We start from the raw sequence: 16,287 nt of genomic DNA on the forward strand, positions 1-16,287 counted from the left end.
TTCCACTCTCTCCAGTTTCCGTGTTTTACTGTTCTCCCTCTCTGAACAGCTAGCACTCCTTTATAAGACCCACATGACCAAAATTAGCAGGATATGCCTGTGCTCACATGTCTGGACCTTATGTCTTCCCCATTCTGTGAGAGCAGCAATGGTAAGTGTAATACCATATCCATACTTGTGTCGTTTGGGGGCAGCCTTCCCCGCCGGTGGTGCTGGCTGGGTTTTGGTGGGGCTTTTTGGGTCTGGTCCTGTGACATTGGGGTTGCAGGGCCGTTCCTTGGCCTCCCTTCCCTGCACGTGCACGCTTTGCGGGGTTGGCGGTCGCTGACCGACACGGTGTGGAGTTAGCGTAGGGACCCGTGTGGACCAGAGGACCTGCGCGGTGGTACACGGGGCAATATGGCTTGATCAATTCATATACAGACACTCTGGTGTTGATTTTTAATATAGGCCTAGCGGCATTAGTATCAGCCATAGATGGGATGTGCAGCCGTTCCACTCTCTCCAGTTTCCGTATTATAGTAGTTATATTCTTGTATATAGGAGCAGTATTATAGTAGTTATATTCCTGTATATAGGAGCAGTATTATAGTAGTTATATTCTTGTATATAGGAGCAGTATTATAGTAGTTATATTCTTGTATATAGGAGCAGTATTATAGTAGTTATATCCCTGTATATAGGGGGGCAGTATTATAGTAGTTATAGTCTTGTATATAGGGGGCAGTATTATAGTAGTTATATTCTTGTATATAGGAGGCAGTATTATAGTAGTTATATTCTTGTATATAGGAGCAGTATTATAGTAGTTATTTTCCTGTATATAGGAGCAGTATTGTAGTAGTTATATTCTTGTGTATAGGAGCAGTATTATAGTAGTTATATTCTTGTATATAGGAGCAGTGTTATAGTAGTTTTATCACTGTATATAGGGGGCAGTATTATAGTAGTTATATTCTTGTATATAGGAGCAGTATTATAGTAGTTATATTCCTGTATATAGGAGCAGTATTATAGTAGTTATATTCTTGTATATAGGAGCAGTATTATAGTAGTTATATTCTTGTATATAGGAGTAGTATTATAGTAGTTATATCCCTGTATATAGGGGGGCAGTATTATAGTAGTTATAGTGTTGTATATAGGAGCAGTATTATAGTAGTTATATTCTTGTATATAGGGAGCAGTATTATAGTAGTTATATTCTTGTATATAGGAGCAGTATTATAGTAGTTATATCCCTGTATATAGGGGGGCAGTATTATAGTAGTTATATTCCTGTATATAGGAGCAGTATTATAGTAGTTATATTCTTGTATATAGGGGCAGTATTATAGTAGTTATATTCTTGTATATAGCAGTAGTATTATAGTAGTTATATTCTTGTGTATAGGAGCAGTATTATAGTAGTTATATTCTTGTATATAGGAGCAGTATTATAGTAGTTTTATCCCTGTATATAGGGGGCAGTATTATAGTAGTTATATTCCTGTATATAGGAGCAGTACTATAGTAGTTATATTCTTGTATATAGGAGCAGTACTATAGTAGTTATATTCTTGTATATAGGAGCAGTATTATAGTAGTTATATTCTTGTATATAGGAGCAGTATTATAGTAGTTATATTCTTGTATATAGGAGCAGTATTATTGTAGTTATATTCTTGTATATAGGAGGCAGTATTATAGTAGTTATATTCCTGTATATAGGAGCAGTATTATAGTAGTTATATTCTTGCATATAGGGACAGTATTATAGTAGTTATATTCTTGTATATAGGAGCAGTATTATAGTAGTTATATTCCTGTATATAGGAGCAGTATTATAATAGTTATATTCTTGTATATAGGAGCAGTATTATAGTAGTTATATTCTTGTATATAGGAAGCAGTATATAGTAGTTATATTCTTGTGTATAGGAGCAGTATTATAGTAGTTATATTCCTGTATATAGGAGTAGTATTATAGTAGTTATATTCCTGTATATAGGGGAGCAGTATTATAGTAGTTATATTCTTGTACATAGGAGCAGTATTATAGTAGTTATATTCCTGTATATAGGGGGGCAGTATTATAGTAGTTATATTCGTGTACATAGGAGCAGTATTATAGTAGTTATATTCTTGTATATAGGGAGCAGTATTATAGTAGTTATATTCTTGTATATAGGAGCAGTAATATAGTAGTTATATTCTTGTATATAGGGAGCAGTATTATAGTAGTTATATTCTTGTATATAGGAGGCAGTATTATAGTAGTTATATTCTTGTACATAGGAGCAGTATTATAGTAGTTATATTCTTGTATATAGGGAGCAGTATTATAGTAGTTATATTCTTGTATATAGGAGCAGTATTATAGTAGTTATATTCTTGTATATTGGGAGCAGTATTATAGTAATTATATTCTTGTTTATAGGAGCAGTATTATAGTAGTTATATTCCTGTATATAGGAGCAGTATTATATTAGTTATATTCTTGTATATAGGAGCAGTATAATAGTAGTTATATTCTTGTATATAGGAGCAGTATTATAGTAGTTATATTCTTGTATATAGGAGGTAGTAATATAGTAGTTATATTCTTGAATATAGGAGCAGTATTATAGTAGTTATATTTTTATATATAGGGGGAAGTATTTTAGCAATATAGTGCAGATCTTAAAGAGAAAAGAAGTAAGATTCTGAAAGCTTCTCTCTTCACACACTTCAAGATCAAAGTATCTGCCTAAAGATTGCATCTGGATACAAGCTGTAATTACACAGTATACATCCAGATGCAATCTTTGGTTCATTATACGGGCCAATCCTGACATAACAGCAGCAGCAAAATCTGCTGCAGATCCATTAGGTGTGAACCTATCCTTATACTACTTTCTGTTAACTATATTAGGGAAGGATGGATAGAAGATAGATAGATAGATAGATAGATAGATAGATAGATAGATAGGAGATAGATAGATAGATAGATAGATAGATAGATAGATAGATAGATAGATAGATAGATAGATAGGAGATAGATAGATAGGAGATAGATAGATAGGAGATAGATAGATAGATAGATAGATAGATAGATAGATAGATAGATAGATAGATAGATAGATAGGAGATAGATAGATAGATAGATAGATAGATAGATAGATAAACAGCAGAGCGGAGTGCACTCACAGAAAGTAGTGCTCGGAGTGCCAGCAATGAAAACTGGATCTACGTCTCCTCTTCAAATAATATCAAGAACTTGCAGCACTTCCAAAATAGTGAAAAAACTGGTGGTTTATTTGGTGTAGCAAATAACAAGAAAATCAGCAACGTTTCAGTCTCATCTCGAGACCTTTTTCAAGCCACGCTTGAGAAAGGTCTCGAGATGAGACTGAAACGTTGCTGATTTTCTTGTTATTTGCTACACCAAATAAACCACCAGTTTTTTCACTATTTTGGAAGTGCTGCAAGTTCTTGATATTAGATAGATAGATAGATAGATAGATAGATAGATAGATAGATAGATAGATAGATATCACACGAAAATCCAAAGCACTCCAGCATAAGGTGAAAAAAGGTGGTGGTTTATTACAAAAATGTGCAGAAACACAGGATGCAACGTTTCAGTTCTCTCACAGAACCATTTTCAAGCATGCTTGAAAATGGTTCTGTGAGAGAACTGAAACGTTGCATCTTGTGTTTTTGCACATTTTTGTAATAAACCACTACCTTTTTTCACCTTATGCTGGAGTGCTTTGGATTTTCGTGTGATACTTGGGGATCCCCCCAGCCAAGGGTTTTGCATCCTACTGCACCCGCTACACCTGTGAAGAAGTGCGGCTCCTTTCTCCTCTGTACCTAGATAGATAGATAGATAGATAATAGATAGATAGAAATATGGAATGCAATGTAACTAGAAAACAAAACACCGTATCTCTCTACACGTGCAGATATTAGCACAAGGCTTATACAAAACCATTATCATGTGCATACAATACATGTCCGCCAGGTGTTAAATATACACAACAAACAAGAAAATTGTAGCATTTTATTAGTTCATAGTTATAAAGAAAATCCACGTATAATTCTTCTCCATTTGTTTGTTACTATATTGTATACTTCACTGTTACTATACTCAAGCTGTCATAATATTTCCTTCAGGTGCCTATTTGAAGAGTTACCATTCATCTCTCCTGACTGTACAATTACTACAACTGTATAGCATTTTTTAAAGAGTTTTGCATTGTGCCATCCTTTCTTCCTAAAAATGATATGTGAAAGTTATCATACAGGATGTGATCCTATACACCTTGACCCTGTCATCCCCGATTAGACCCCCATTCACCCGACAAGTGAGGGTCCTTCTACACAGGCTTATCGTCGGCCAGGTCTGCAAACGAGTGTCGCTCAGCGAGATCAGTGCTCGCTTACAACGCCTTTACAAGGATAAATAGTGGCCAAGGAAAAGGGCGTGGCCTCAGTCACATGGGTGTTGAGTAAATGGTTGCTGTCACTTTAAAAAAAACTTTTGTCAGAGAGAAGCGCTCAGTCGAGTGGTATCACTCCGGCATTTTATCACTCAGGGATATCGATTTTTCTAAAGAAGTCGTATAGCTCAAAATCTGGATAAAAGCTGCGAGCCAGACCTAGAAATTTCCCATGGGGGGGCATCAGGATTTATATTATATATATATATATATATATATATATATATATATATATATATATATATATACTTTCCCCTTCTCTGTCATCAACTCACTTTGTCTTAAAATAGGTCTGGACAACAATATAGGCAATAAGAGAACCGACATGTACTATAGGTCACACTTAAAGGAGACCCGGAGCCGGTCCCAGGAGGGAGATATCCTGGACAGAAGCCGGCGCGCGCTGTGGGGAGAGGTCCGGCGTCCATAGAGAATGAATGGAGCCGTGCGTGCGCTGCAGAGATGAGTCTGGCTCCATTCATTCTCTATGGACGCCGGACCTTTCTCCACAGCGTGCGCGTTGGCTTTTGACCAGGATATCTCCGTCCCGGGACCGGGACTCAGCGGGATGAGGTAAGTATAAGGGGATCTAGCTGGGGGTCGGGAGCCTGTCACCCCAACACGGGGGTTAACAGGTCCTCTTTAACATGGCATCTGAGCTGCAGGGGGTATATTACATGGAGGATTTGCTGAACAGACTGATGTATAGTTTTGCATGTCATATGTGATTAGTCCATTGGGAGGTCCCAATCCAGGACTGACAGCGATCTGTGTATAGAGAAGACTGTCAATCACTGAGGAGGACCGCCTACAGGACCAGTAAAGAGAGTCAACAGGGATTTAAAGGGGTTTTGTGGGAAGCAGAAGATGGGTCAAGCTGTTATAGTGACATTGTACATCTACGGAAGTAACCCTTTTAATCCCCTGTATGGGGTATGTGGCTCCTATGTAAGCAATGGACAGAGATCTAGCCGTTACTAGTCACAGCTGTCATGTTATGTAAGCAGGTGTCCAGTTCTGGAGACCTTAACTACAAAATGATATTGATAAAATAGAACGGGTCCAAAGACGGCTACAAAAATGGTGGAGGTGGTCAGGCATAAAACATATTAGGAAAGACATAAGGATGTGAATCTGTATAGTCTGGAGGAAAGAAGGGAAAGGGGGACATGATCGAAACCTTTATATATGTTAATGGAAATAATGTCCAGAAGCAAAAAAAGTGGACACAAAAAAGGGGGCACACTCTAAGGGGTTATTGGGGGAAAGATCAGAAGTAGAGGTAAAGTACTACTCGATTGAGTAGGTATTCGATTGAACTAGTGGATATGAGATATGAGATTCGTTTTCAGATGAGACTTAGAGCTAGAGAGGGAGACAGTGTGTAGCAGGAACAGTCAGGTATTAGACAGGGAGACAGTGTGTAGCAGGGACAGTCAGGTATTAGACAGGGAGACAGTGTGTAGCAGGGACAGTCAGGTATTAGACAGGGAGACAGTGTGTAGCAGGGACAGTCAGGTATTAGACAGGGAGACAGTGTGTAGCAGGGACAGTCAGGTATTAGACAGGGAGACAGTGTATAGCAGGGATAGTCAGGTATTAGACAGGGAGACAGTGTATAGCAGGGATAGTCAGGTATTCGGTCATATTAGGCAGGAGGGACCCACAAAAGCCCTTTTTAGGGCTAAAATGATAGCAAAAAACACATTAAGCCAAAGATATACAGCTATTAAAGGGAACCTGTCACCTCCTGTTCCGGAGGGGCAGCCAGCATTACATTCATCCAGCATCCCTGGGTTCATTGGACAATTAAGCAGGGGCCAGGGTACATCGCTGCTGAGGCCCGAGCAGCGTGAACAGGTGGTAAAAAGGATAGACGATAATGCTCATAATTTTTTCGGGGGCTCTTTCAAGGGCCTTCATAGAATTTTGAAGAGGGCTGAGTGAGCATGGAGAGGAGAAAAGGCAGCACAGAAAAGAACATCATCCTACAATCTTATCTCACCAAGTTCCCAGATAAGCACTGACCTTTCTGACCTGTAAATCCAGTGTTTTATGTGCCCAGACAGTCTTCAAACTAAATAGCTGCTTGTCTCCTCTTCCTGCTCACTCATCCCCCTCCGCCCCTCCCCCCTTCATAGGTTATAGTGGACTGTCCATATTTCAGAAAGCATGAAACTGATGAAGACTTTCCTTTAAGAGAAAAAGGGTTTAAAAGGAGCAAACAGGACAAAACTTATCTTCATTACCTAATCTTCATTACAGAACTAGCGTGCAGCAGGATTCTGGAAGGAAACATCACTCTTTTGGGACCTTTTTACAATGGGCCACTCAGCTGAGAGAGGCCTCTATGACACCAGAAGGGAAAATGTCTGACTCGCCCCTCATCTATCTGCTAAGAAGACAACTCCACTCCACAAACAGCACATCACTGCAACCTGAAGGCAGCCGTGTCAGTGACCCCAAAGCGGCAAGCTCACCACACTACCCAGTGCATGCTGGGAACACACGTACTTACTTCCTCCACTCGCTCCATACCAGACTCCTGAATTAAAGAGAGTTCATGAGAAACAATTAAAGCACATAATTCCCTGCTTGCTTCTGGTCCTTGCACAGACATTAAAGCCAATGGACGTGGATAAATCATTTTTATGTTTCTTAGTGCCTGAGCTCCCCTCTTGGAGACTACTCCATGTTATTATCTATTCAGTCTCCTTCCCCCAGTTCTGAGCTGCTGCTTTCTACTGAAGACACAAAAAATCTGTGTGGGCTTTTCTCTCTGTCTCCCCCTCCTCTCCCCTCCCTATAATAAGGTACCGCAACTAGGGCCACAGGTCTTTGGATCAATGTAGATCTCCCACTGATAAACCCCTTCATCACCAAAGCCCAAAGCTCATTAATGCCTCCTCTTGGTGCATTCATGTGTGCAGGGCTGATCACATTAAGATAGCCCCACACACATTAAAGCCCATGCACAGCAGGAACTATATATATTCCTACTGCATGGGGCAGCAGCAGTATGAATACATATACTGTATACAGATTGCTGACGTTAAAGGACAACTCCTGCCAAAATGTATTTTTTAATATGTAATGGAGAGAGATGGATGGCACCGAGCAGGGAGGTAGCGAGGTGCCCGTACATCTAACTACCTCCTCCCTCCCTCCCTGGTGTGTGGGACAGATACATACTGTACTACTCCTCCCATCATCTGCACATACTATGAGCGCTCCTGACCCATGCTCAGGAGCGCTCATTGTATGAGCAGATGATGGGAGGAGTAGTACCAGGGCCGATCACAAACACCAAACTTCCCCCCCGCCACCACCACCACCACACAGCCCCGGCAGCTCTCAACATCCGTCTCTCACCCCCTGCCATAAGCTAACTAGAGGCCGGGAGCTTCCGGGAGTCACACCAAGAAAGCAACCGCCCCCCCTCCCGCCGCCACCACACAGCCTCAGCAGCTCTCATCTCCGCCCCCTGCCATAAGCTAACTGGAAGCCTGGAGCTGCCAGGGGTAACATCAAGAACCTGACTTGCCCCCCCACACATGTCCAGAGCAGTAGCAAACCCCTACAAAAATATCTGCTGCTCTGCACAGTTCCTGACATGGACAGCGGTGGCAGCGCTGTGTCAGATTGGAAAGCATACACCACTTCCTGCAGGACATACAGCAGCTGATAATTACAAATTTACAAATAAGTACATTTACAAATCTGTATACATTTCTTCACCAGTTGGTTTTAATTTTTTTCCCTCTGGAGTAGCCCTTTAAAAGGATTTTATCATCTCATAAAGTGATACAATTTCACCAGGACAGGCTATCATGTGTAGAGGATGAAGAGGACATAGCACTGGTGTAGTGCTACATCATCTATAGTGTTTACACCCGGCAACGCAGGGAACTGAGGAAAACTCATGATTGTTGACTCCCCCCCCATCTATAATAAGGTGATAGTATATCCTAGTGACATAAGAGGAGAAAGCCTCTTTAGGTACATTCACAGGATATCTGTCCATGGGAAGTATTGCCAATATTAAAGGGTTTATCCAGAATTTGCAAAAGCACAGCTACTTTCTTGCAAAAACAGCGCCACCCCTGTCCTTAGGCTGTGTGTGGTATTAAAATTCAGCTCCATTCACTTCAATGAAACTGAACTGTAAAACCTACACACCCGAACTGAGGACAACAGTGGCGCTGTTTCAGGAAGGAAAAGCCCATTTTTTTGGATGACCCCTTTAAGAACAGCCAAGTTTTAAACCCAACATTTCCTATAGGAGATTATAGAGCTCTCCCGGCAGGTCTGGCAATCATTATTATAGGGAGGGGGTTATACATTGAGCCATTATTCCCTGCCTGCCTTCCTGCCTCTGGAAGCCATTTTCTTAAGATATAATATATGGACTTTAAATCAGGATTTAACCCTTTTAGGAGATCTGCAAGGGACTTGTCCCTTTAAATCTAAAGACAGAACAGAGAACAGAACAGGCCGTCAGCGGGAGCTTTCCTCTCCCCCATCCACCCTCTGCCCTTGGTGCTGTTAAATCTTCTCAGATAACTTGAGGCCGTAAAAACGAAGCCTTTAATTAGGTTTTTCTTTAATGTGAAGGTGAGCCGGCCTTATAAAACGCTGCTATTCCACGAAAACAAAGGCTGTGTTTATTGATGTCGTAAATCAGCGCAGGAGATGGCGGACGTATTTATTGCCGCCGTGGACTGGTGCCATCTGTCGCTCAAAGCTTCCAAAAAGTCAGCGCTTCTCGTATGAAGAGCAAGGGGGGAAAAAAAGAAAGAAGAAAGAGCGGCCATGTATACAAAATGAACTAGATGTAACAGCCACATGGGAGGTGACGGGGAAAGAGTAAAGTTATGACATATACAGCTGTAAAGTGGTATACGCCAAGGATATAAGACTGGGAGTACTCATGGAATATGCCTACAACTTATATCCAACAAAGACGTAAAAGGATTGAACAGATCTAATAAGAGGCCGTTCTGCTCTTTCTGTAAAGACTCCTTCCTAGACTAGAATCTTTTACACTGTAGATGGAGTGTATACCCTCTTGATATATTTATACAGGGCTGGGTGTGAGGCTACTTCTGGGTAGACGGGTCTGTAGTTTTCCTGCTGTTACTGTAAAAAACACTTTCAAGACTAGAACCCTCTTTATTGTCTAAGTAGTGGACCTCATCTTACTATGGTTACAGGTTTGGGTTTAAAGGGGTTATCCAGGGTTAGAAAAAAAACAAACAAACACATCTACTTTCTTTAAAAAAAACAGCACCATCCCTGCCCTTAGGTTGTGTCTTGTATTACAATTCACCTCCATTTACATCAATTGAACTGAGCTGGAAAAGTACACCCAAACTGAGGACAACAGTGGTGCTGTTTCTGGAAGAAAGAAGCCATGTTTTTCTATGGCTGGATAACAATTTGAGGCTGTCTTCAACACCCGCATCTCTTTTGTATGCAGTTCTTCTCTTACTGTGAAAACCTCTTTCCAGGATCACAGTGAAATCTTCTTTTCTCGTTGTTACGGTAAGAGACCACATATGCCTCTACAATGCCTAGAAGGAGGTAGACAAGAATGATGACGTTGGGGGGCTGTTGTTTGCAGTCACCAAGACATACGAGTCTGCATAGAAGATGTATACTCTGCTCCATCGACTTCAATAGGATGCACTGTAACACTACGTCCAAACTAAAGACAAGAGTGGTGCTGTTTCTAGGATAACATCATCTCAGTGTTTGTTTGCCGTATCCTTTTGGTCTTCACTGGGCCGCTATACATTTACTTGGAACAGTGCTGTCTACAGAACTATTCCTGCATCTGTATAAGTAGTGGCATGTGTCATAGGTATAGATCAGGAAATCCTCCCTATGTGGACGCCTGATGGACACCGTAAAATGTTGTGCGAATAGATTGTAACTCACGGCAACTACAAAAACAAAGGAAATCGGAGTTCTGGAAAATGGCGACTTACCTTGGCCAATCTGCTCATCTGATCTTCAGATAAAGAGCTGCTCGTCCGTCCAGGGGTTTTGGTCGGCTCTGATCCATCGGCTTCGATATTCGGCCACACCTTTAGGTCATGCATCCCCTGCCGGAACATCCTGGGCCCACATGAAATCAGGAAAGAAAGAAGGTTTAGGTGATCTGCCCTCTTGGCCAATGTACACATTGAAACTAATGTATAAATAGCATCGCCCTGTATATCAGGAAAATACAGTCACAGAGGTGAAGAGAAGCTGCACGGCCATCCAGGAGCTGCTTCATTTATCCATTAGGCAGCTAGGGACATGAGGGAACGCTGCTGTTTTTCTGACTGTAAGAAATCTGCTCCTTCTGATCAAACTACTAACACACATATCACATGCCAGCGTATACCAAGGTGTACTCATGGCAGGCCTGCCGATTGTCGTAGACTAAAATAGTGACTACCATTCAGTTCATATCCATAAATTATACTTTTTTGGAGACATATACTTACAAGGGATACAGCCGTAACCCTTGTTCGCCTGATTGGGTGTGTGTGCGAAGAGGCCTCCCAGCCAGATTTACTGTTATTTAAATTGTCAATTTATTTATTTATTTATTTTTATTTTTTTTTGCAGAAATCAATAGTCCAGGCGATTTTAAGAAACTTTGTAATTGGGTTTATTAGGCAAATCTGCCATTATCTGCATACAAAAAGACTTTCCCCAGCCCCCCCCCCCCTCCCTCCTCTCTCTCTCATTCACTGCTCATTATCAGGAAATCTCGACTAGTTTACATCAGTCGAGCCCTGTGTAACCTATGGAGAGGGGAGGGGGGAGGAGGGAGATTAGTCGCCAGCAGAGAGCAGAGAAAAAAGGATTACACAGCGGAACCCGTGTGAAAGCCGGTATTCAGAGGTCAGTGCTGACGTCAGAGGAGCTTCAAGCTGTTTTTTCATGATAAAAATGCATTTTTCGGCTAATAAACCCAATCACAAAGTTTCTTAAAATCGCCTGGACTATTGATTTCTGCAAATAAAATTTAAACGGCAGTGACACTTTAAGTAATTCTTCCACATGAAAACCCAGCAAAAAACCTGACAGAAGATGACCCCCTCCCCCAAGCTCAGCCTTTACCCATATACTGCATTCTATAGACCTACCCGTACTTCCCAAACAGAGACACTGTTGTTCCCCCAACGGGAACTGCTTTTCCAGGTCCATAGACGTCCCATATAGTAAGAGCCACTTGTGCACTCCTAGGGAGGTCGGCGTACTTCACCGGGAGCTTTAGCCATTCATTCCAGCTAAAAAGAAGCAAAGTTTATTCAATCACTGACCTGTAATAAGTAATAATCAGGGAGGAGCACATTTACAGTACAAACATCCTAATCCCATTCCCAGACATTGATTCATTAAGGCTATGAAACCGACACAAATGTGTAAAACCAGAGTGCAAGCTGCCTTTAAAAGGCTACCATGCCAAAACGTGGCACTGCTGTGTAATAAACTCTAAGGACTACTTTTGCAAGTGCTGTCTCCTCCGCTCTTTTTTGGATTACCTGATGCCAACCTGATCCGGTTTGGTGAGGCGTGCACCCACATTATCTGCCTATACTTGTGCTGCTAAAAAGACTTTTTGTTGTGGATTTACACAGAGAGATTTATCTGACAGATTTTTGAAGCCAAAGCCAGGAACAGACTACAAACAGGGAACAGGTCATAAAGGAAAGACTGAGATTTCTCCTCTTTTCAAATCCATTCCTGGTTTTGGCTGAAAAAAATCTGTCAGATAAATCTCTCTGTGTAAAGGCACCCTGAGGATTCCTTCACTGTTCTGGGTGGTCCCTGGTAACCCAGCTGTGGTTTTAATTGGTCCAAAAATAAGGCCAGGTGAGGGTCCCGGTGCTCAGACCACCACTAATTGCTAGAAAGGCCTGGAGAAAGCTTGCAGCTGAGCACTTCTTTCCTCAGTCTTGCGGAAAGATTCAGACTCCACTGTAAAGCTATGGAGCCTGACTTCTACAATATGGCTATGTTCACACGTAGTATGAGACCGGCTGTTAAGTGACCCAGCCAGGTCACGGAACGGCCGGTCTCAGAAAAGATCATCACGGCCGGTACTGCAGTACCAGCCAGATGATCTCTAGCGCCGCCGAGTTCTGATGCGGGCACGTCCGTGCGCGCCCACATCAGAACTCTCCACTGCACGCTATGCTGTGCACTGACAGGGTTTTCTGCGGCTGCTATTCAATGAATAGAAGCCACAGAAAATTGGCAAGTCAGTTTTCTACGGTACCGCTAGGGATCCCATCCGGAGCATATACTATTTGTATACACTCCGGCGGGGATTCCATAGACGGCAATGTAACATATATTTTCGTATTAATCACAGCCGTTGTTGCAATTGGCCATAGTTTTATGAAAATATACATAGTGTGAACATAGCCTAATATAAAAAAAACAGTGAGTAGAGAGTGAAGCGCTTAGCCACATGATTCTCCTACCCTGTTCTGGTGGTCCGAACACCCACACTCCAACTGTTCAAAACTTTTTTTAAAGTGACAGTAATGCTTTAAAGCGTCGTTTGGGAAAATTTTGGGCATGTCACAGAGACATGTCAAAAGTTTTGATCGGTCCAGGTCTGAGTGTTTAGACCTTTAATGAAAGGGAGTACGAGTCGGGAGAAGACGTGCTGCAGCACGGCCCGCGCCCTACTCTGCGTAAGAAAAAAAAAAAAAAAAAAAAAAAGAGTAGCTCTCCATACACTTCCATTATGAGCCTGACTCATGATGAAGGGAGCGTACCATGCTGCTGCACGTCTTCTACCCATTCGTTCTCCTGATCGGTACAGGTCTGAACATTCAGAACCAGATAAGTCTCTACGACATGTCAACATTTTTCCCAAACGACAGTGACACTTTAAAGTGAATGTACCAATTAGCTACCTAATTTTTTTTTTTTTTTTTTAACATCACATAGTTGGAACTGGCGCGTACATCCCAGTAGTTTGGTCCATTTTTAAAGCCGCCAGTTAGTTCCAGCCATCTGCGTCGGTTTTCTGACATGCAAAGAGGATGACTCTAGGCACTGGAAGCAGGACCAGTACCCCCAGTACACAGATATCCCCTACCCTCAGTGACACAGCCAGACTTGATTCTGAAGAAGGTGAGCCCCCACGGGGAGATGAGATGGAGACACTAATGGGCGCCAGGTCCGCCTCCAGTGTATAGAGCGGCCCTATTTCCATGCCACTGGGATGTATACGCCAGAGTAGCTCAGGTAGCAAAGTGGTACATTGGCTTTAAGGGTGCCTTCACACGTACCGTATCGCTGCGTATTTAGCGCTGCGTGTTTGGTGCGATTTTTACATGCGAGTTTTGATTTTCACATGATTTTCATGTGAAAATCAAAACTCGCATGTAAAAATCGCACCAAACACGCAGCGATAAAAACGCAGTGATAAAAACACAGCGCTAAATACGCAGCGATACAGTACGTGTGAAGCTACCCTAAAGAGGAACTCCAGGTAGAGGTAAAAGAAATAAAAAAAAAAAGAACCTTCTGCAGAAGTAAATAGCATTGCTTACTTATCTATCCCAGCTTTGAAACTAACAAAAATCCATTTGTTTGGGTTTTTTTTGTTCTGAATTTTAGTGTGGCTATACTTCCTGGTTGAGCAGTTGTACACAGTACTACAGGTTCCAATGCAATGCTTTCCAGTCAGCTACCATTGTGGCAGAACCACACAGATATGGTAATACATTATATAGATACATATATATAACTTTTAATGTACTTCTAATAGAAAAAAAAAAGTTTTCCTTATCTGGAGTTCCCCTTTACCATTTGATACTATATAGTAATATTTGCTTTCATCTTTATCCCTTTTCCGGTCTAGTCTTGTTATAAAGTTGGGCAGCTGTTCCATTTCCCTTAGCAGTTACGGTATAATGGTAAATAGCGCTCCCTGATAATAAGTTATTATAGTAACATGAATAGCACTAGTTGTTTCAGCTCTCCGTTCATCATACTCGTAACACGTATTCTCTTTGTCCAGGCACTGAATGGCTCATGTGATCTATCTTCAAGAACACAGTCATAAGATCTGCAATGCAAATTCCTCTCCTCTCTGGAGGATGGGGAAATAGTCAAGGAACTATTGTCAGGCTCTTTCTTTATCCCTTTCCCCATGACACACCCCGGGAGGGGGATATATTTCCAGAATTGGGGTCTCCCTCCTTTTCCCCAATAAAATGGGCTCCTGGCTCCCATATATCGTGGTCACACACTGGACTTACTTCCATCGGGTGCTGAAGGCTTTGTATGACGTCCGCACTGGGAGAGCTAAGGGTTTCCCTTCTGCATAGACCTGACATGTAACATAGAGATCTGAACATGCCTCCTGGTAGAGGCCAGAGAACTTCAGCATGGGGTCCTCCAGCACCGCCTTGTAGCTCCGCTGCTCGCGCTTCCCTTCCAGGCTTCCTCTAAAAACATACAAAAAATGATATAATAACTGAAAGTATAACAGGGCTCATAACATTACTGTGTGAACCGCAGAGAATGTAAAATATTGCTGTCTAAAACCAAAGCTGTCCACATGTAGAGACTGGTGGGGCAGGAGCAGAGCGTAACAGGCTGGGACAGCGGTGACATGATGGGTGAGGGGCAGGAGGTGACACGATGGGTGAGGGGCAGGGGGTGACACGATGGGTGAGGGGCAGGGGGTGACACGAGGGGTGAGGGGCAGGGGGTGACACGAGGGGTGAGGGGCAGGGGGTGACACGATGGGTGAGGGGCAGGGGGTGACACGATGGGTGAGGGGCAGGGGGTGACACGATGGGTGAGGGGCAGGGGGTGACACGATGGGTGAGGGGCAGGGGGTGACACGATGGGTGAGGGGCAGGGGGTGACATGATGGGTGAGGGGCAGGGGGTGACACGATGGATGAGGGGCAGGGGGTGACACGATGGGTGAGGGGCAGGGGGTGACACGATGGGTGAGGGGCAGGGGGTGACACGATGGGTGAGGGGCAGGGGGTGACACGATGGGTGAGGGGCAGGGGGTGACACGATGGGTGAGGGGCAGGGGGTGACACGACGGGTGAGGGGCAGGGGTGACATGATGGGTGAGGGACAGCGGTGACATGATGGGTGAGGGGCAGTGGGTGACACGATGGGTGAGGGGCAGGGGTGACATGCTGGGTGAGGGGCAGGGAAGACATGCTGGGGGTGATTATCGGGTTATGCTCGCGGTTAGCGTCAGTCACAGTTCACACACGTAGGACTCACATCTTGAGCTGTACACTGATGTCCAGGTCGCAGCTGTACACATAGTAGAACTTATCCGACTCCCCCATTGCTGCAGCTGGGGGCACAGACCTCCTCCCGGCTTTATGACAGGAAACCAGAAAAACAACATCACGTGACCCGGCATGACCCGGAAACGTTCTCTCATTGGCTGTATAGGGTCAGCCGCAGCCATGGCAACCGGCCACATTTCCACCAATCAGAGAACACACATCTTCGCCTTTCTAATCCTGTTATCACGTGAGCTCCGCCGGCTGCCGTTTCTGGTTGGCAGCTTCGCTTGTACTATGTGAATTAATAACTGAGCCGCCATGTTGTGATTGGCACATTTATCTTCAGGTGTCATACACTTACCAACTCTCCAGCAATGTTCAGGAGGCTCCCAGACAAAAATAATTCTTATAGATCATAAGCTCTTGTGGCTCTCACTCGTCCGAATAGTTTTCCACTATGTAATGTCTTAGTGTGTGTGTGTGTGTGTGTGTGTGTTCCCTCTCTAGTAGTTGTGGTTATTAATACACTACTCA

General features: G+C 43.0%; 1 protein-coding gene across 1 annotated transcript in view; it reads right to left on the reverse strand.

The window, feature by feature from the left end:
• Nucleotides 1-15,895, reverse strand: part of PIK3C3 (phosphatidylinositol 3-kinase catalytic subunit type 3) — a 148,673-nt gene extending 132,778 nt beyond the window's left edge. The window contains exons 1-4 of the mRNA XM_069963251.1: nt 15,743-15,895; nt 14,750-14,938; nt 11,612-11,755; nt 10,457-10,586 (exon numbers count right to left, since the gene is read on the reverse strand). Of these exons, the coding sequence (XP_069819352.1) occupies nt 10,457-10,586; nt 11,612-11,755; nt 14,750-14,938; nt 15,743-15,810 (531 nt within the window). The 5' untranslated portion in view covers nt 15,811-15,895. The remainder of the gene's footprint in view (nt 1-10,456; nt 10,587-11,611; nt 11,756-14,749; nt 14,939-15,742) is intronic.
• Nucleotides 15,896-16,287: the final 392 nt, after the last annotated feature.

This window comes from Dendropsophus ebraccatus, chromosome 3, assembly GCF_027789765.1.
Source record: "Dendropsophus ebraccatus isolate aDenEbr1 chromosome 3, aDenEbr1.pat, whole genome shotgun sequence".
Classification (NCBI taxonomy): Eukaryota; Metazoa; Chordata; class Amphibia; order Anura; family Hylidae; genus Dendropsophus; species Dendropsophus ebraccatus.